Raw genomic sequence first — 22,000 nt, forward strand, 5'->3', positions numbered from 1 at the left:
AAATAATAAAATACTATTAAAATAAATAATAATAATAATAATATTTTTTATTATTTATAGTCCATTTGATCATCCAACCTCCCTTCAATGATTGACAAGTCAATCTTGTCTTTGTTCCAGCAATTATCGAACGAGCGCCACGTTACAGAACTATGGAGATCGCCGAGAGATCTCGCAACTACGAAGTAAGCGATGGCGACGTTCGAGGTTGGATTAGAAAATTTTTGACGTTTGTTAAAATTTTTATAATATTTATTTTATTAATGATGTGTAAATATCTTAACATTTCATTATTTTTTATTTAAAATTGAAATGATTGATGTTCCCTTAGAATATTCTAACATAGTCCTTAGGGGTGTTAATTTGGGTCATCGGGTCAAGTTCGGGTTTAACCCGATTTGATTTTGGTTTAAACGGGTTGATCCAAACCCGACCTATTTTTGCAAAAGGGTTAGATTTTTCCACCTGAACCTGACCCGTCGGGTTACTGGTGGGCCAGACCCGACCAGCGAACTGGGGTGCCGTGGGCTGAGTCCGAATGAGAGTCCTTCGTGCGGGAGTTTGCGTCAGGAGTCGAGCTGTGTGCGGGGAAGGCCGAGTAGTGCGGGGTCGAGCCGCGTGCGAGGAACAGAAGAAGGCCGAAGGGCAGCAGGGCAGCACTGCAGCCAGTGCGGGACGACGGGAGTGCAGTCGTGTGGGACGGTGGTTTGGCTTGCGGCGCGGGTTCAAGTCGCGAGCACAGCTATGTAGGCCGGCGTGCACAGAGGTCGAGTGTGTTAGCCGTTAGTGCGACTGTGGGTCAAATTTTGACACCCCTAGGCTTCGTTGGGAAGACTTTCTTATTGCATTTTAAAGTTTCTTTTTAATGCAAAATCTGCTATCACAAATAAAGCCTAAAATTGTTCTAATCATTTGGACAAAATTTTTATAGCTTTTTAAAGTAACTTTTTAGCAAACAGATTTTTTATTCTTAAAAATTTTGTATTATAAAGTTACTTTAGAAATTAGTAAAACAGACGTCCTTAAAGAAGCTATAATTTTATCAAAATATAAATATTTAGTTTAAGTATTATTTTCTGTTAATCCCTTAGTTCTCTCTTTTAGCCATCTGGTATTTACAAGATGCCAAGTGGAGCACGAGCACTAAAAACATGTGATTAAAGCTTTAATTACGAGTTTAATTAGGGAGGAAGAGATTAGGGCCGTCCAAAAATGAACTAATTTAAATTAAATCATGTTGACTTCATTAAATAATTTGGAATTAGAAGTGGCTTTCATTTGTGACAGTTCTTTGTCATTATTTTTTCGCTGCTTCCAAGATATTTTTTTATTAGAAACCTGCTGTAAAAAATAGTAAGAAAATTATGCGAAACAAAACATAACTCATACCGTGAGCCAATTTCGAGCTAATTTAACTTATTAAAATTAACCACCATTAATTTTAGGGTTGTAGATGAATCTGTATGCTAAACAAGTTAAGCTTAATTAGTTTAAGGCTTCGTTTGAGATGACTTTTTTACTGTTTCTAAAAGTAGTTTTGTTGTACAAAAATTAAGCTGCTTTAAGAAGCAATAAGAAAATCATCCCAAACGAAGCCTAATGCTTCATTTGGGACGACTTATTTACTGCTTTCTAAAATAGCTTTTTAGTACAAAAATTTTTATTTCAAGAAACTTTCGTACTAGAAATCTGATTTACAAAGTAGTAAGAAAGCTATCCCAAACAAAGCCTAAAGCTCATTTATGATCGCTTAATAAGCTTGAATTTTTTAATGAATTCGGGACTGATAAACATATAAGTTCGAATATTTTGATGTTCGATTCGGTTATGATAATGAACAATATCATTTAAAGCTCGAGAATAAATTTGTTAAGAAAATCGATTATAATTTGTTAATATGCTATTTAATATGTGATTATATGAGAATTATATTCTTTTTTCTATTAATTTTAATATTAAATAAGCTATTTCTAATGCATACAATTAACATTAAAAATTAAGCAAGTTGCTCAACAACCATCATTAGTCGGTAAGTTGCGCTTATTTTATATTTTATAATTGCTAATGGCAATGTTGTAGAATTTTACAAGTGGTAGAAAGCCATCTGTACGTGGGAAAGCTCTTGTGCGCATCGCATATATATTTTTTTAAGTGTGATGGGGGTGCGAGGCGAGTGTCCGCATACGAACAATATAGTATTTTAACTTATAAGAAGATAATTTATGTAAAGAAAAGTCATTATTTAATTCATATATGTAAATAAAAGTTTGAATTTATGTAAATATAGAACTGTGTTAACCGAGTTTAGGGTTTGCACCTGGCACTTGCAGAATGTAACAACTTAATAATTTTTGAAAAAAATAAAATAAATGAGAATCTTAATTTTTATTTGAATTAGAGCATTGCGACGCTGGGTTTGTGAGCGTTGATGCGCTGGGCCTGTGAGCGTTGCGGCACTAGAATAATCGTTGTTGTATTGAAGGCTCTGTTATACAGTAATTCTGAATTCAGCATGTGCGCTGCGACGCTATGCCATCAACGGTATATATATAATTTCTTCAGTCACTCGCCTCTCTCACCCCTTAAGTAGTGTTATGCCGTTGAAGGAAAAAAGAGAAGGGGAAGGAAGAAGGAGAGAGGAAGAGAAAATTCAGATTTTGGTCGTTGATTTGCTTCGCCACTTATATAGAAATTGTTCAGATTGTGGTTAGTAATTTTTACCTATTAATGTTTTCAAAGATTTTGATTTTGACTGTTTGATTTTTTTAATTGATTTTTTTTTTTCGAATTTAGTGAACTTCTATAGTGTAATTTTTTATATATTGTAATATTGATTATTCTGAATATTTGACTGGTTAATTTCATAATGTCATCAGGTAATATAAAATTTATTACATTTTATACGATTTGCATAAAATAATAATTTCAGTATTTTAATATGAGCATACTGTTAATACAATCATTGTGAATGAATATGAGCATGTGATTGGGCAAAAATTGTTTGCTATTATTTTTACAATATTGTAATAATAATGTGTGAAAGCAAACTAAGGCTGATGATTTACTAATGTTGATGGATACTGACTAACTGACTTGTACAGTATAGTGGGCCGACATGTCTTCCTTTAAATATAGCGGTTTGATCTTATTCTCCATTAATACATGTGGTTTATTGATTGAGAGTTTTAAGAAGTTCATTACTGAGCCAAAAGTTACTGACATACTAACTATTAAATAATGAAAAAAATAATGTGCAAGCTAGAACTCACTTATTTAGTGTGATTACCAAAATGCATGTTATTGCAATGTTGTCATTGTACTATTTTATCGTTCTACTGATTACTGCTATTTTTGTTGTACTATTTTACATATTATTGCCACCAATTTTATTGATGTTGATATTACTACTACTGATTCACTATTATTGTTACTATTATTGATTCACTTTTTACTAATTGTTACTGAGCACGTCATTCCTTTACTGAGTACGTGATATAAGATCCTAATTAATACTAATATAAAATATATGAATATAATGTATATACTTTTATATATTTTTCTAATAGTACTGCATTGCTATGTATTCCAATAGTATTTATAGATGTTTTAGTTTTATTGATTTATATGATTTTCTTATTGATTTGTTAGTATTGCCAAGAAATATTATTTAAGAAGGATTATTTACAGCTTTATTAATTTGACATTAGTACTAGTTTACTAGTTTATAGATTTTACTATTTTCATACTATACTATTTTATTGGTCTCCATATTGATTGTTATATTGTTTTACAGATTTTACTGTTATTGCATATGATTTAGTGACAAGCTGAGATTTGTAGCTCATTATATGTGGTTTAAATAATTTCAAATAAGGGAAACGAATAAAGAGTGTGAGATTGATCAATTAAGTAATTCCTCATGTTTTATTGCTATTTGTTTTTCTTTTTTTTTTTGTATTTATATATTCTTTTGTACACATGAGTGAAAAGATGGGTGTTGTATTTGTATGACTCATGGATATTTTTCATAATTTTTGGAGTATGAAAATATATTTATATTAATATTTTGATCAATAGATTTATTTCCCTTGGTATTTATTTTAAAAAGAAATTAGATATCTATAGTTATTGTCATTATTAAAAAGATAAAAAATATTTATTTCTAAATTAGATTATAGGGCATGACACATGATCATCATTCAGCTTGTCTTAGTCATCTCCACTTATGAGATTTGGTGGAGGTGGCCGACTCCAAAAATCTTTTTTCAATTTCCTCAACAATGATGAATCTCAAAAGAAGAAAGGAGAATGAGGAGAGGAAGAATTGAACAAATGGTTATCAAAATGAGTATTCAGGTCGAGTTCGGGTAGAACTTGGAAGGGACCTGGGTCTAATTCAGTTGGCCTGAACCCAATCTGATTTTGTAAAAATGTTAGAAATTTAGACTTAGATCTGAATCGCAGGGTCATTGGGTTGACTTGATCAGAGATGCAGATAGATTGCTGTGTGAGCATGAGCTGCGGACTGTGCTGCGAGCGAGGGTGGCCTAATGGGACTGTGCGAGAGCGTGAGTGCAACCGCCCGAGCAGGCAATTACATTGGTGTGAGCGGCAGAGCTGGTGAGAGCTTACATGCCCTTGCGAGCGAGTGTGGGCATAGTGCGTATGGGTAATGGGGTGTCCAGGCGTGCGCTATGCGCGGGGCCGCAAGCAAGGGCGAGTAGCGTGGGTGTATGCCGCGTGAGTTACGTGCGTGTTGCAGGAGTAACCAGACAGCCATATATGGGGTAGGTATGAGCCAATTCAAGTTGATTCTTGGTTGTCGGGTTTACCTGAACACGACTTGAATTATAAACGGATCCAAAATAGGACCCGAAGCAAACCCGTTTCTTTATCATGTTGACCCGAACCCAATTTTTTTGGGCAGAAATTTTGGTCTTGTCACTTATTGGCACTCCTAATTGAACAACATAATGATGAAAACAGGAGGAAGATGAAAATTGGATGCTTCCATCGCAAATCACTAGCTAACGAGTGAACAGAAAAGGATGAAAACTCTAACTCCTCGTTCCCTTCTCCAGGAGCTAACTGGACTTAAGTAGGAACCCCTTGAGCCCATTGCTTCCTTCTACACATTATGTGATGTAGTGGATCGTCGGAAGATGATACCTGCAAGAAGGATTTGAGATTCCCAATCCAGGGAAGAAGAGGAAGAGAGCTTTTCAAAGCTTCAAAGACTAAAATATATCATTCAATACTTTCTTCTTCTACAAGACCTCCTATTTAAGAGAGCAAAAAAAAGAGTATTCTAGAACAAAATGGATAAAGTACTCCTAAGGACTATCCTAGTTTAAAATGCACCGCATCATTATGGAGGGAGACTGAAGATGTTTGAAGATAAAGGATCGACAGTGTGGTGACATGGTAACAATATTCTAACAAGCATACGTTATTTTTTATTTTATTTTTAATATTTTGAATGCTCTGTATGCAAACAATAAAGTTAAGATGCGAAATATATAAATCAAATAGTTTTAAGTCCCATGTAAATTACCCTAATAAACATAAATCTTGACCATGGCTAAGAAGGCTTTAAACTTAATTTGGGCCATGTTGGCAAAAAATCAATTTTCATGATTCTAATGATGTCAATGTTTACTCTTTGATTAATATGAATATGAACATGTTTAAAGCGTAAGAAAAAAAAAATACAAACTATTTAAATTTTAAGATATCAGATTTATTTTATAATTTAATTTTCCAATATTCCATACTACATTCATAATTTTTAAATTTATTATAGAATTGGATGTTAATAAGAGATTCTTGACCCTATTTAGGGGTGCAACCGAGTCAAGCCGACTTGCGAGCCGGCTCGGACTCGACTCGGTAACAGGCTCGACGAGTCGAGCTTATCGAGCTCGCGAGTCGAACTCGAACACGAGTTTGAGCTTTATAAACTTAGGCGTTATTTTGCAATTTTTTATTACATTATTTTATTTTTTGGAGATAACATAAATCAATTTTATGGTGTCTATTGAAGAATATGGTACCTATTTATGCTGTATGAAAACAAAAATATTGGGATTATAAAAAAAGTAATTATTATTTCTTAAAACCAAATTTTATTAAAAAAATTGTTAATTATTAGATAAAATAAATATAAAAAAAGAAAAATTGAAAAAGTAAAAAATGACAACATCAGCAACAAATTATGAATTTGTTTTTGTCAAATAATATTAAGAAATTAAAAAAAAAAACTATATTAAATTAATTTTAAATAATTGAGATAAAGTTAATTATATTTTCTAATTCATCTCTTTAGACTCGGTGACTTTTGGGTCAAACTGGGCTGAATTTGTGTGACCGATTTAACGTCACAATCCAAGTGAATAGAGGAGTCCTGAGGCTCCATCCAAGTGGCAAGTTTGGAAATTTCGTCGAACTTTACAGAAAGCATTTGCTTTCCAATACTTCAATAATTAATTGTTGAATGCAAATGAGTCAAAGTTTATGTCGAGTTACTTCTCATTTGAGCTTGGTTTTTATTTAATTGGGTTCAAGCTCGAGCTCGAGAACAAGGTTAATTGTACGACTTCGAGTTAAGAAAGCGAGAAAATACATATTTTTTAATAAAATTTGAAATCTTTTTTAACAATGTGGTACTTAAACAGCAAAATGATTGGGAGCTAATGAGTTAGTTTGAGATTGGTTCAAACTTAACTCGTTAGCTAATCGAGCTATGAGGCCCGTTTGATAAATACAGTCATTATGATTTGTTTGTTTACAAGCGATAATAATAGAGCCTCTCATCATTTCAATATGGAATCTAATATAGTTGAAATCTTAGGGGATGAGAAGATAGTGCAATATTAGAACCTTATGTAAAAATATGATATAAATGGACATATGTGGAGATAGACTTATTATAGGCAGTCAGGTTTGAGGAAGGAGTAGTGAGATTCAACTTCTGAATGGAGATGAGGGTTATTAAAGAAGTAGAAGTAGGAGGCAAAGATTGAATTTTAACTAGGGATCAAAAAATACTAATATTAACGGCAGCAGAGGCATATGAGTGTCCAATAATAGGCGAAACACATGAATTACATATGAATATAAATTTGGACTTAGCATCATTAGAGAAGATATGATGATAATTAGTATAATCATTACTAAAAGTATTACAAGAAGTGCACCCCTCCAACTTCAATCATAAATCATACATTGAAGTTTCATTTTTGCAAAGGTTGATTTGATCAATATTATGGAGTGAAGATCTAGTATTGATCAACAAGAATTCAAGCAAAGATTATCGTGGATTTAGTGGTCGTGAGATGAGCCATAGAAAGAGGGTTCCTAACTTTAATAGATATTTTCAAGATAGCCAAAATATTCTAATAATATAATGATAAATTTAGAATCTTCATCCAGACTGAGATTGTATGATTTCTAATAACACAATGATAAATTTGAGATTATTATCTAGATTGAGATTGAATGATTGTTTGAGAGGTAGGATGTTTGAGGAGCTTAATTATTCTGTGCAGACGTCGAATGTTGTTCAGAGACCAACCAGAATGTTCGTACTGTTATGTATCGTATCTCGGTGCCGCTAACATTGCACATTCTGGTTGGTCTCTGGACGACATTCTGCATCCGGTCTCCACATAAAATAATTTCTCGTTTGAGGAAAGATAGAGAGGATGACCATGCTTCCAAGATTTATTATGGGATGCCAAGATTAGGGTTTGATAGAAGGGAAGAAAATTTATGAGAGATTGAGGAAAGGGGATAGTTACACGGAATAAATTTGAATGGTAGAAAATGCCAACAAAAAGAAACTCATGTAGAATTTTAATAGGTATATATTGTTATGGGCATTAGGAAGGTTAGCCAAAGGGGAAAAAGCTGAAGCTACAATTTGCCGGACTCTGTTAGGTTTAGGACCGAGGACTGGCGACTCACTTAGTGGAAAAGTTATTACGTCTGGTTAAAAACCGAACGGGTCCGAATGTATACCGAGCAATACCGAGTGCCAAATACCGAGTATTTGGTGACGTGACGCGCAGTTATTGGCCTGAACGCGTTGGGCTGACCGGACCTAATAATTACTCCACTTAGTGTGTCTACCAGAGAAAATATCGCCACGTTTCATCTTCATTTTTTAACAACTCACACGTGTCACCAGCCAGATGTCACTATCCCCCACCAGGGGCATTATCGTAAAATCTCTCTCCCTCCTCAGTGTCAAAACCAAAACATAGCCGCTTTCTTTCTGTCTTGACCCGTTTCTGATCCGTCTTGCTTCTTCTCCGGCCATCAACGACGGAGTTCCGGCAAAACCATACCTTTCGTACTCATCTCTTCTTCTTCACTCCTGTTTGTGTTAAAGATGTTAGCTTTTGTGTGACTGGTTCTCGTTTTAATGGATATCGAGCTGGTGAAGCAAGAAACGGAAGAGCTCTCGTATCCCAGGGACCTTCTTCGGCGGCTCTCCGGCGCAAGATTCAGCAACGAACATCCTCCTATAAAGCGTGAGATGGAGCCGGAGCTAAGCCTGGGGCTTTCTCTTGGGGGATGCTTTGCCGTGGAGCCAAGAGAGATGCGACTCGTGCGGTCCTCATCTATTGCGACGCTCTCAGTGTTCTCAAACGAGCCAGCCTCTTCATCTCTTGTGCGAACTTGCTCTCTTCCCGTAGAGGCTAACGAGGAGAATAGGAAGCGGAAGGAGATGCAGAGCTTGAAAAGGCTGGAGGCGAAGAGGAAGAGAACGGAGAAGAGAAGTAGTTCAAGGACGCCGATGGCGTCTGCGGGTAGTGGGGATCCGAAGGAGGAACCGAATCGGGCGGGGGCGCTGCGGAAGAGCAGTTCTGAATTTGATGGAAGAGCGTTGGAAGGTATGGATTCGTGGTAGAATTGATTTGATCAGTTTCGCCTTTTACTGGATTTAGAAGAACAGAAGGTGTTTGTTTATTGATCGCTTTGACTACAATTTTACCTATGTTTAGAGTTTTTGGGGTTGGGAGAATTGGTTGGTTTTAGTTCGCTTTATCTCTTTGGAAATGAGTATTCTTCTTTTGATTAGATCTCTTCTCTTCTTATCTCTTCTTAGTTACCGCATGTCCAGTCTCTTCCTTAGAAGTTTCGTTTCTTGATTTGAGTTTGCTCTCTGTTACTATTTAGCTTCAGGAGATGCACAAGTTATATGAGTTTTTTTTCCCCTTTATTGTGGTGCAGTTATACTGTGTAGATATGTTATTGAGGAATGTTTGGCACTCATGAAATTAAAGCATTTTTCTGACTTATCTTAATATGGAATCTTATATATAAGAGGAGGATGGTGCACGAGAAGGAGGTGGGCCAAATCACATCTTTTAATGATTTATGTCAGTCATGTACAGGCTGTTGAAATTGTGCTGAATTGAGTGGGCGCAAAGAGCATTTCTCTGTAATTTTTACAGTCTTCATTGAATTTTGCTGAATCTCATTCCACATGCATTTTTTGAGTAGTGTATGAGATGTCTACTTTATTTTTCATAAACAGTTATGCACAGTTGTAGCATATATGCCATCTTTTCCCTTGCTTCTTAAGATTTGCTTAAACGCTTTAGTTTACTTCAGAGGTTCCATACAAATAACTGTTCTGTAGTTTCATTCTTTACTTATGCCTCAAAACTCCCAAAATTTTAAGTTGAGCAACGTAGTGGAACGTATTTCCAACCTCTTTATTCACTTTTATAGGATGGCTTCACATGATGCTATAGTGTAATCTCTCTCTTGTGGGCTTCCTTCTCTAGGAGAAATTATTTCGTGTGGACTCTGAACGTAGAGGATCGTTTGGATCCCGCATATGGACTGTGTAAGAACTAAGTATTGATTGCATATTTAATGCATATTTGTAGATATGCAGCAAATACTCACTAAATACTCAGTAAATACTTACAACTAATGATTGGCTTAGTATTTGTTGCATATCTATAAATACGCAGTAAATACGCAGTCCATATGCAGCATCCGGATGATCCTCTATGTTCGGAGTCCGCAAAGAATAATTTAGTGGTCATGAGAGTTCATAGTTACCTGTTTGTTTAGGTTCCTGTTGGAAAATTTAGGATTACAATTTGCAATATGCAAGGTTTGCTGATGCCGATTGATCGGAAAACCACTCCAAGTTTGCTATGAGAATACTGACGACACTTGGGGGGCCTGATTGGTCTCAATCTTGATGGCATTTCTTTGGGACTGTATTTGCTATCATGTTTCATGCTTTTATTTGCATAACAAAGAACTAGGATTCTATTGAAAGAATGCATATTAGGTTCTTTTTGCTGATCCACTTACAGTACTCAAGCAAAAATTTGATTTTTTTCATCATCGTTTGTTTACAGAATCTGAGATCTCAAGCTTAAGCAACTCTTCAGTTGTTACTTCATTGCCCGACTCGGGTCGCAAGTCAGCTGCTGCAGATTCATTACCGCCGCGACTAAGATCCCTCAATTCCTTGCAAAATGATGATAAAGCATTGAAGAGGACTACTAGCAACTTATACACACCGAAAGATATGGGAAGAAATATAATGGATGAGATGCCTTGTGTGTCAGTTAAAGGAGATGGCCCCAATGGTAGGAAGATTGACGGTTTCCTCTACAAGTACAGGAAAGGTGAAGAGGTAAGGATTGTCTGTGTTTGCCATGGCAGCTTCCTTACTCCGGCTGAGTTTGTCAAGCATGCTGGAGGAGGCAACGTGACTCATCCTCTCAGGCATATTGTTGTTAACCCTTCTGCTTCAGTTTATTTCTAATGCTTCATATGCAGATTTCAGATGACTTCGGCTTCGTTTGGGACGGCTTTCTTAATGCTTTTTAAAATAGTTTTTTAACACAAAAGTTTAATTTTTTATACTAGGAAGCTGCTTTAAGAAGCAGTAATTCGTCCCAAATGAAACCTTCATCAAGTAAGCAAGCTTGATCTGTTACTGAAGTACCAAGAGGGAAGGGAAGTCTCCACTTTCTCTCCTTTTTCTATTCCCTTGTCATGATGTATTTTGCCTTTTGTTTTTTCTTTGATGAATGAGAGAAGGATAATGAAGAGTTCCTTAGTTGGTTGCTTGTTTGATTCCTTCCACTTTTCTTGTACTGCAGGCGATGATTTACATGTTTACTTGTTGGTATCCATGGGACCATGTCTCTTAATGATGTTCAAACTTGTCTTCCTGATTTCTTTTTTCTTGTTATTGCCGTAATGTCTCTTACTGCAAAGAACATGACAAATGAACAGCTTCTCAGTTCTCACCTTTCTTGACTCCTTGGCCTTGCTTTCTTTCTTTCATCCCATTCTTATGGACATTCTGGTTTTATACGTTTGATGTTGGTGACTATGGGAAGGGGTGAAAACGAGCCAAGCCGAGCTAGACCCGCTCCTGGCTTGAGCTTGATTACTTGATCGAGTCTGTGCTCAAGCTTAATTTTTTGAATTCGAGTTGACTCATCTGCCAGCTTTTGTATTATGAAAGAAAAAAAATAATTGATGAAATGAAAAAAAAAAGGAAAGTTAGAAGGAAAATGGTTAGAAATCACTTGATATGAGTGATATATAATTTTAAAATATTTTTAAGGGGTTGGAACCGGCTCAAGCTTGACGCATTAGCTCATCAAGCTTAGCTTACGAGCCATCTATCAAGTCAAGTTCGAGCTGGCTCGCGAGTCGAATTCACTCATTCACATTCCTTACCATTGCTCTTGTGCTTTTGGAGAGGTCAGGTTTGGACTGAAACATATTCTTAATCAGCTAATTAATTGACCTTTAAATTAAATGTGACACTTAGAGCTTGTTTCGAATAGTAGAAATAATTTTAGGGGGTGTTTGGCTTAGCATCTGTAAGAAAAGAAAAAATATATATATATAAAAAAGCTTATAGAGAAGCAATTTTTGAAATTTAAGTGTTCTATTTAAAAATAATTTAAATTAACAATGCACTAATTAAGATTATTTTTCATATTACGAATATATTAAATTCATAATTATTTCAGAGTTCAATTATTTTTATAGATAAAAATTTGGTGAGATGGCACAATGAGGTGAAATGAGCAGCTAAATAGCTTTCATTAGAAGATTGGATCACATATGATCTAATGCTTGTTCCTGTTCTAGCATGTTATTACTAAATGAAATGGATTTGTCATAAAGACTTTAATAAATTTAGGTCATAAAATGAAACTCAACAACTACGCTGTTAAAGTGATTTTAAAGAACTATGTATGTTTATTCAAATAAGTAGGGGTGTTAATATTTGACACTACCCAAAATTTGACCCGAAAAATTTCGAGTTCGGGTCAACCCCTTTGACATACGAGTTGGGTTCGGCAAGTTCACCCGTTTCAAAAATCGGGTTGGGTTTGGGTTGACCCGGAAACCCGAAAGTGATCCAGGTTGACCCATTTAGAAAAACCTAATTGATAACCCGGCCTACCGTTGTACCACAGCTATTTCGCTCGTACAACAGTCTGTCTATTTGCACAGGCGCACAGGCACAACCCTCTCACGTTTTTGCTTGTATGCCAGCTGGCCTAGGACATCCAAACTCCAACGTCTGCGTAGCCCGTGCAGCGACATGCACAGAGCGGTGTCGCACTATTGTTGCCATCCAGACTAGCCGCAAGGCCCGCAGCTACGGCGACCCAGGCCTAGCCTCTGGCCACGCCGCACGGCCCGCGCTCCCCTGGCCTCGTCGCGCTCTACCAGGATCCCTCACACACGCATGCAACTGTGCCTGTTTCATGTTGGCGAGTCGGGTCAGTTCAACCCAATAATCCGCACGAGTCATTTCCGGGCTGGGACCTATTAGGGTCAAATTGTTTAAACCCGGATCAATCAGGGTTCAACCCGAACTTGACCCGCGTTCCCGTTTTGACACCCCTACAAATAAGTTTAATCGGGTTACTCTTACATAAGGGCGTCAAAATAGGTCAAAATGTCAAGCTCGGGTCCGATCTGAAATTGAATTGATTCGAATTCAATTAATCAGAACACAACTTGCTAGTAACCCTAACTGATGACCCATTTAATTAAAAAATATTATTATTAACTTACAAATCATAAATTTTAAATTAATTGATAAAAATAAAAAGGCTATACCAACAAATAAATGAATTTAAAGAAAAAAATATTAAACATGTCATTTTTGAGTCAAAGTTGGATTGTCAGGTCAACCTAACCCAGCCCATTTAATAAACGGGTCTGAATAAATGACCCATATATGGCCCGTTTATTAAACGAATCAATTTGAACATGAATTTTTTGGTCGGATTAGGTTCAGGTTGATGTGTTACTTTACATGACTCGAAAGATATGAACATTGCAATTCAACAGTAGGGCAAATGAGTATTTAATGATAGGTGGAGTAATACATTATCTACTCCAATCCTCCTAAAACTTGCCAAATCAATTTTACTTGGATAGTTTATTTTAATGCTTGATCAAGTTTAGTTTTACAAGTCGCCGTTCTTTATTATTGTATGATGCACAAGTAGAGCTGTCAAAATCGGGTCACGGGTCGGGTTTCGGTTCAACTTGGAACTTATCCGACACTACTTGACCCAACCGGAACCTGGCCAGTTTTTGCATGCAGGTCAGCTTTTTCAACCCAAATCCGACCCGCATGAGTTGTTGGGTTGACCCGACCCAGCCCGTGGCAGATGCCACGCGACTCACAACCCCAAAAAATCAACTCTCTAAATTAATAAGAAAAAAAATTTGTGATAGTTTATATGAATAATATAACAATCTCATTAAAGTTTCACAATTCTACTAACAACCAAGTTTCCTGATACAATGGGAAATACGCAGATTTAATATTCCAGGAAGTAACTTCGAAGCTAAGGCCTTTTGGAGGACGTAGACCTCTTTGGCTTTTTGCTCAGCCTTTATGATGCCAAAACTTGTTGGAATTAGCCATTTGAAAGCAAAGGTTGGATGGTGACTGAAGAATAAGAGCAAATATTACGCAAGTTGAACAGCTGATTGACATCATTACCGATTTGATATACTAATCAAAATTTATATTATATTCATCGCATAATAGTGGCTTTGTTTGGAGTAATTATTACGTCCGGTCAAATCCGAACGTATCTGAATGTATACCGAGCAATACCGAGTGCTCAATACTGAGTTTCAGGTGATGTGACGTGTGGTTATTAATCTATGAACACGTTCGGTGACCGGACGTAATAATTGCTCCTTTGTTTGGGGCGACTTTTTATTGCTTCTAAAAACAACATTTCAATTTAATAATTATAATTTTTATACTAAAAAGCTGATTTAAAAAACAGTAAGAAGGTCGTCCCAAACGAAGCTTTAGGCTTTGTTTGGGATGACCTTTTTATTGCATTTTAAAACGGAGTATTAGTACAAAAATTAAAAATTTTATAGTAAAATAATTTTGTATTTAAATTCCATTTTAAGAAATAATAACAATTTTCTTATTGCTTCTTAAAACATCTTAAATTATACTAAAGGTTGCTATAAGAAATAATAAAAAAGACGTGGAATTACTCAAATGAAACTTTAAATTTTGTTTGGAGCGGCTTTCTTACTGCCATCTAAAATTACTTTCTGGAACAAAAATTAAAAAAGAAAAAAGATTTTTATGCTAAAAAAGTATTCATAAAAATATAAAAAAACCCTATCTCAAAAGAAACCTTAATAATTTTAGATTATCAGACCTGTTTTTATTAAAAAGTGTTCATAGCCCAAGATACTAAGAGCCTGTCCTTATCAAAATCCAGTAGAGCCACTGCTGGCTGGAAAAGGCAGAGAATGACGTGTTAGCTAATCCACAAAATACTTTTGCATTTTAAAAATTTGAAGAGATTGCAATCTTTCAGATTTTGATTGGCTTTGGTGTGTTGAGCTGTTGAGTAAATTGGATGATCTCTCAGCCAGATTAGAAAAATTATTCTGTGTGGTCATCGGATCGTTCGAAAGCGAATCAGAATGTGTCATGTCATCCGATACACAACAAAAAAGTGACGTTGCGCGTCCTGATTCGCCCCCGGACGGCGTTCTAGCGAGTAAAGAAGTTCGAACTCCTTTGAAGAAGTTGAAGGCTAGATGAATAAAGTTTGGGTGCAATTCAACTTGTTTATTTATATGTACAAACAAGTTTATTTGTTATTCAACACATAAATTATTATATGTTTAATGTTAAACTTGATGATAGCTCGTATATTATTTAATTAAATTTTGGAAAAATATAACTGATTTAATTGATTATTTGATAATAATATGTTATATATTTATTTATTAGTTTATGATTCTTTTTTATTCCCATTTTTAATTTATGCAATTCCACCTCTTGTTCCACACCTTTACGTTTCATCACTTTAAGGCTATTTTACGAGCTGCTTTTTTACTACTTCTTTAAACAGTTTTTTATAGTATAAAATTTTAATTTTTGTACTAAAAAGTCAAAGTTTTTTATAAGAAAAATGCTTTAAAAATCAATAAGAAAGCTGTCACAAATAAAACTTGGGATGACTTTTTTTTGCTTCTTAAAACAGCTTTTTAATGCAAAAATAAAAAGCTACTTTAAAAAGCTGCTTTAAGAAGTACTAAGAAAATCGTCTCAAATTAAACCTAGTCCCCTCAATAGCTAGGAACTTTTATTATGTCAGAACACCTGACGTAGCTCTACATGCGGACGCCAATAAAATGTCGCCACGTGCTCTTACTCTTTACCATGCGACCCTACGACCCGACCCGGACCGGATCCCGGTATTGCTATGTTCGTGTATTGCTGGTATTACTAGGAATTGCTTGACAATAATGAGAAATATCGCTCTTTCAAGACCAATACCGAGCAATATCGAGCAATACATAGCAAAACTGGGGTATTGTTCGATATTGCTCGGTATTGCTAGGTATTAGTCTGGATAGAATGTTATTTCTCGTTACCGAGCAATACCTAGCAATACCCTGGTCTACACAAATCAGCTAATACATAGCAACACCGGGTTCCGGTCCGGGCCGGGTCGTCGGGCCGCGCGGTAAAAAGTAAGAGCACGTGGCAATATTTTATTGGCATCCGAATGCAAAGCTACGTCAGATGTCCTGACCAAATAAAAGTTCCAAGAGGTCATTTGTCTGAGCAAATTGACATAGCTATAGCGGATAAGATGCTCGAAGGAGGTCCAGATTAGTAAAAGCTTCGAATCTTACAATCAAGGAGTTGGTGTAAGCTTATCCCTCGTGGAATATTCCATATTCAGGTAAATATTTATATTTATTTCTTATCTTTCTAATTTGTTTAAATTAAATAATTTATTATTAGTCAATAAGCTTATTGATTTCATAAAATCTCTTCAATGAACAAATTTGTAGGTATTTGATTATGTTAAATGTTTGCAAAAAATATTTGTTCTTGATTGTTTACTATCTTGTTTAATTGGTACTTATTTAGTTGGAGTTAAAAGCTTGATTATCTCATTAATTAAGTACTTATTTGAATAATTTATGCAAGTCAAATACAAGTCATATTTGATCATAGAGAAATCTAATAGGTTATATGTGAAAGCTCAACTTTAGCTTAATTTAGAACAATTTTTTTTATTACTTTCTAAAGCAGCTTTTTAGTACAAATATTCTTAGTTTAAAATTTTTTGTATTAAAAGTTTAATTTAGAAAACAGTAAGAAAGCTTTCCCAAACGAAACTTTAAGCTTAAGCTGATATGAATAACTTTTAATTTGATCAAGCAAAGTCTAATATATAGTGTGCTTAGCTCAACTAATCTTAATTATAGCCCTATATAATGTGTTGTAAGAATTATAATTATTTGTTAAGAACTTAATATAGAGTTAGTATGAGTGATTGCATTTTTAAAATAAATATTATTATGAATTTTCTATCATTGTGATATTATAAATTAATCTAGATTAGTAATTAATTGTTTATTTATTAAAATGAACATTTAAATTCATATTTTTTTTTGTGAAGCCACTTAAATCACTTTTTTTAAAAAAGTTATTTTTCTAATTTCATATGGTTGAATTTTTCTTAGAAAAGTTAAATTCAACATCCTAAAATTATTTCTTCTATTTGCCATTTGATGCTTTTTTATTTAAAAGGAAAAAAATTGATGTTTGATCTTATCAATTCTTTTGAAATATCTAAATAATAATATTTATATATGAAAAATATGTTTCTTGCAAGTATTAAATAAAAGTAAAATTAATATTACAGGAGGTTAAGAGTTTGTTTGGGACAACTTTCTAATTATTTTATTTTTTTAGGCAACTACAATTTAGTTTGACTACTACTTTCTTGTTGATTTCTCATTATTCAAAAATTGCTGCGATAGAAAGCTGTTTTCTGCAACCATAATAGTGAAGTTGCTCCAACTTTATAAAGCATGGTATTCGTCCTAAACAAACCCTAAGTTAAGCGTTTTTTGTCGAGAATTAGGCAGTACTATAACGCGGCGATCCAAAAAAGGGGGAAAACAAAATTTAAAAGTAAGCATTTGCCTAACCTTACTCCAATGTGTTTCCACCCTTTTATGTTGTCATTACAAGCCTAAACCAACATCTCCTTCATCCTTGCTTTGTGCAAAGGGTTTTTGAGGCTTACAAATAACTCATCATAGGATCAATATGCAATATTTTATCAAGAAAGATAGTCACAATTCTGCCTAGGGCTGCAAGCAAACCAAGAGTTCGACGAGCTACTCGTTGTTCGGTTCGATTAAAGCTCGTTTATGATCATTTAATTAACCAAAAAAATAAATTTGAACAATATTTTAAATACTCGATTATTAAATAAACAAGCTTGAACACTAATGTGTTAGACACATTTATGTTCGCAAACAACATCATTTGTAGCTCGTGAACAAACTCGACATTAAGCTCGATTCATGTTCGATTTTGAACTTGTGTATAAGCTTCATAAAAATAATTAATAATTGATTATAGAATTAATAAATATAAATAATATAAATATTTTATATTTATTATGATATAATGATATAATTATTGTTAAATAATAAAATTTAAAATAAAAAATATTATATTATATGTTCATGAACGTGTTTGTTTCATAGTTTAAAAAAACTCGTTAAATATGTTCACAACATGTTTGATGTAAACGTTTGTTCATCAAGTCATGAAGAAAAGTTTTATCAAAAAAAGCCTATTCTTCATGGAAGACTTCCAGGATCCATATTCAGAGAACTGAGTACATAAATATCAAATTATGATGAAAATGATTTAAAGAACTCAAAATTTTCATTTCATGAAAATTGTCCACATATATATTGGATTAGTGATTAGATTGATCAATATAGAAAATTTGTTATTACCGTCGGACTTTCCGGCTGCAACATATATGCCGGAAAAAACAGCGGCCTAACATGATTTCACTGTGATGTGAAAGTTTTAGATTCAAGTGATAGAATCAGTCACTATTTATGGATGGGAAAACGGTGCATGTAGTCATTTAATTTAATGAATTGACTATGAAACTATAAGTGTTGAGAAATTCTTGGGAGGAAGAAGAGTTCTTCTTGGATGAGAGAGAGAGGGAGGCAAGGGAGACAGAATGTGGGAATGGATGTTAGGAGAAAACAGAACTAAAGCTTTATTTAATTTTCTCACCATTTATAAATAACTCAACCTCTACTTATAACACCAAGAAATATGTAGGACAAACCGAAGGAATAAAATAGCTAAAATTGGATCAAATCCTAACAATCTCCACATTGATCCAATTTTACTATATATAACAAAAAAAAGCCTTCACCTCAAATATCTAAATAGATCTTTAACAAAAAAAGAAACCCTTTCTATGCATTGCCTCTGCCATAGCAGCAACCAGCCGTCTAAGGATCAAGATCCGCCAATGCAGATCATCCCAGTCAACGCGTACCCCGGTCGCAACCTGGCCTCCCCAGCTTGCACGTGAACTGGCCTTCGCTGCTTCCTCGATCCTTCACTCAATCGAACAGCTACCTGTTGTCGTACGATTCTTGGCTTCGACCTCCTTTGAGGACCTCCAACCGAAGCTTGCTGTTGGGAACCCAGCAGTCTGCTTGTCCTGGCTCCTGCACGCGGATCCAATCCCGTGCAACCGACGAGTGAAACCGCGTGACCTTCCACCGGCCTGCGCAGACTTCACATGTGATCCGTTAGCCCGCACGTCCGCTTGTGTGCGTTCGCCCCAACTCCACCAGCGACTCCGTCAGCCCACGGTGCTCCTTCCTCGCGCGAACCCCTGACTGCGCGACCCAACCCCTAGTCATTCATTCTACCTCAAGCGAACAGACCGAGTCTGCTCCATGTCGCCATGCGCGTTCTCTCGCACGGCCTATGCTCTCGCGACCACGCTCACTTCCACGAGACCTCTGCCCTCGCGCCCTTGTATCTACTGTTGTCGTTCCGACCCAATAATTGCACCGCCTCCTCTCTTTCTTCATTGGACAAGAACTTCCTTCCTAGATATCGCCTCTAGCAAGCTCTAATACCACTTGTTGAAAAAATCTTGGGAGGAAAAAGAGTTCTTCTTGGATGAGAGGGAGGGAGGGAAGGGAGAGAGAGAGTGTGAGAACATATTTTAGGAGAAAACATAACTAAAGCTTTATTTCCCAGCCTTTACAGAAAACTTAGCCTCTACTTATAACACCAAGAAACATGTAGGATAAACCGAATGAATGAAATAGCTAAAATTGGATCAAATCCTAACACTAAGTTTGATCTTCATCATGTTGATGTTATTGTCATTTTCATGCTTCATCAAGCGATGTTGTAGTCACCACCTCTCATTCTCTTGTGCAATATGGTCATCAATTTTGAGTTGTATGTAGGAGAAGTGGTCAGTCCAAACATCATGGGTATAGATGTATGACAGATACGCCATAGGAGCTTGTGGCGGAGGTGGTCAAGGAGTAGCAACTTCTTCTTCTTCTTCATTACTGTTGTAAATATGAACGATGCGCTTCTTATCACTAAAAAGAATATGGAATAAGTGATCCATGATTGGGGTAGCTAGGGATGTATTTGCTTGGCTTGGTAGGATTGATTGAGAGATTTGTTAAACCAATTAAATTGAATCAAGTTACAATCAAAACCGAATCAACCTAGGAATTTATTTACAGTTGTGAATAGAAGTAAGGTTCTCAATGTAAAAAAAATTAATATTAGCTCACAATGATATGAATGGGCAAATGAAAATAAGAACTAAAGTAAAAGATTATAATGGAATAGGAAAGACATTCTTGTAATTTGCTTTGGAATCAATATAGAGAATCTACATTTATCTCTTACAAGCTGCAGCAACGTCGATATCCCTTGAGCGGTGACCGTGTTGTGGAATGGATACGATGCTCTAGTACCTCGCTATCAATTGCTAGCCATGGAAACAAGTCGCTCTTACTCTGAAGAGAAATAAAAAAAGGAAGCAAATGAGTGAGACATGAGGAATATTTATAAGCAAACAAAAGTATGTGTAATTGTACAGTATAATCAGTCCATTGTATTGATCGTCCCAATGGCTACAAAATGAATAGCTTAATTGAGGACCAATCACCGACCAGAGAAGTATGAAGTTCATGTTAGAGCAGAGGATGGTGACAGAGGAGCATCACCGGTGGCTTTCCAAGTTGTTGGGTAATAATTTCGAGATCCAATACAAGCCCAGGTTAGAAAATAAAGTAGCAGATGCTCTCTCCAAGCATAGTGAAGACCCTCAGGTTATGGCTCTATCTATTCCTATGGTGGTGGATTGGGAGGCCTTGAAGCATGAGTACTAGCAGGATGAGGAGCTGAGTAAGATCAAAAGAGACTTGCTGTAGAACAAGGATAGCCATCTTAGTTATTCTTTGATGGGTAGGTAGCTGCTATACTAGGGATGGTTTGTGCGTTTGAGGAAATTGCCACACATCCCTCATTTGTTGCAGAAGTTTTATGGCACAACTATTGGGGGACATTCAGGAGTTCAAAAGGCATATCATGGATTGGCAGCAGAGCTATACTGGGTGGGCATGCGGAAGGATGCAGAGGAGTTGATGGCCAGTTGTGATGTGTGTCAGAGACACAAATACCTAGCTATGACTCCAGGTGGTCTTCTACAGCCGTTAGCATTACCCGAGAAGCTATGGGAAGAGGTGAGTATGGACTTCATTGAGGGACTACCTAGATCAGATGTAAGGCTATCAAAATCGGGCCATGGGTCGGGTTCGGGTCAACCCAAAACTAACTCGATACTATTTAACCCGCTTCAGGTTTGGGTCGACCCGACCCGAAACTCTGTAAATCTTCCGCGACGGCGACGACGACAACGCGAAATCAACTTGATCTATGACAAGGACGGCACGTTTTCAGACGTGAAATCGACATGACTCAATTGTTTAGACCCCAAACTCCGATGGTGACTCTACAGCTTACTCTACGCAGGCAAACCAAAGGCAAACTCTATTAGGGAGTTAAGAATCGAGATGCCAGTGAATGTCTCTCACCGTCTCACAAAACTGGAGACCTCATAGGTGAAAAACAATGTTTGCTTGTCCTTCAACGCCATGGCCATATTGGTTAGTTCACATTGGATATTGGTAGGGTATTCTCATACATCTTGAAATTCTTAATCAACTCGGTGTCATACTGGAAGATTGTTGACCTTCGTATAATACCTGAAGGAAGACAAAAAATAACGACAAAAAAAATACCTCGTATCCTGTCGGATCCACGAATCCCGCTGAATCGGCGCCGCGAACGATCACTTCTCCGCACTTCCTGCCTGAAATCGGCTCTCCATCGCTGCCCCATTCGCGTCGTTAAATACTGACCCAAACGAAGCTTTTCGCTGCTCCTTCCCATTCACGATCTCCCTCACTCCTGCTCTCTGCCGAAATCCTCAAACCTCCTTGCCCGATCCTTTCTCTACCCTAGCCGACGTCCGACCTCCTCTGGCCGAGAGAGAGAGAGAGAGAGAGAGAGAGAGTGAGGAAGAGTTCCCAT

At 36.1% G+C, this 22,000-nt stretch overlaps 2 protein-coding genes across 2 annotated transcripts in view; one reads left to right on the forward strand and one right to left on the reverse strand.

Moving 5' to 3' along the window:
- Positions 1-8,270: 8,270 nt before the first annotated feature.
- Positions 8,271-11,216, forward strand: LOC110112612 (ninja-family protein AFP3-like). The gene is made up of 2 exons (XM_020844901.2): positions 8,271-8,897; positions 10,389-11,216. Exons 1-2 carry the CDS (start codon positions 8,426-8,428, stop codon positions 10,799-10,801), a joined length of 885 nt encoding a protein of 294 aa, XP_020700560.1. The 5' UTR covers positions 8,271-8,425; the 3' UTR covers positions 10,802-11,216.
- Positions 11,217-20,218: 9,002 nt separating this feature from the next.
- LOC110112583 (LRR receptor-like serine/threonine-protein kinase RPK2) overlaps positions 20,219-22,000 on the reverse strand; it is a 15,830-nt gene continuing 14,048 nt past the window's right edge. Inside the window, exon 2 of the mRNA XM_028694342.1 lies at positions 20,219-20,421. The gene's annotated coding sequence lies outside the window, so the exon portion shown is untranslated. The remainder of the gene's footprint in view (positions 20,422-22,000) is intronic.

This window comes from Dendrobium catenatum, unplaced genomic scaffold (genome assembly GCF_001605985.2).
Source record: "Dendrobium catenatum unplaced genomic scaffold, ASM160598v2 fragScaff_scaffold_459, whole genome shotgun sequence".
In the NCBI taxonomy this organism is placed as follows: Eukaryota; Viridiplantae; Streptophyta; class Magnoliopsida; order Asparagales; family Orchidaceae; genus Dendrobium; species Dendrobium catenatum.

Coding starts and splice junctions, on each gene's coding strand:
- LOC110112612 (XM_020844901.2), top strand. CDS start 8,426: ATGGATATCGAGCTGGTGAAGCAAGAAACGGAAGAGCTCTCGTATCCC. Junction 8,898..10,388: donor TGATGGAAGAGCGTTGGAAG/GTATGGATTCGT, acceptor GTTTGTTTACAG/AATCTGAGATCTCAAGCTTA.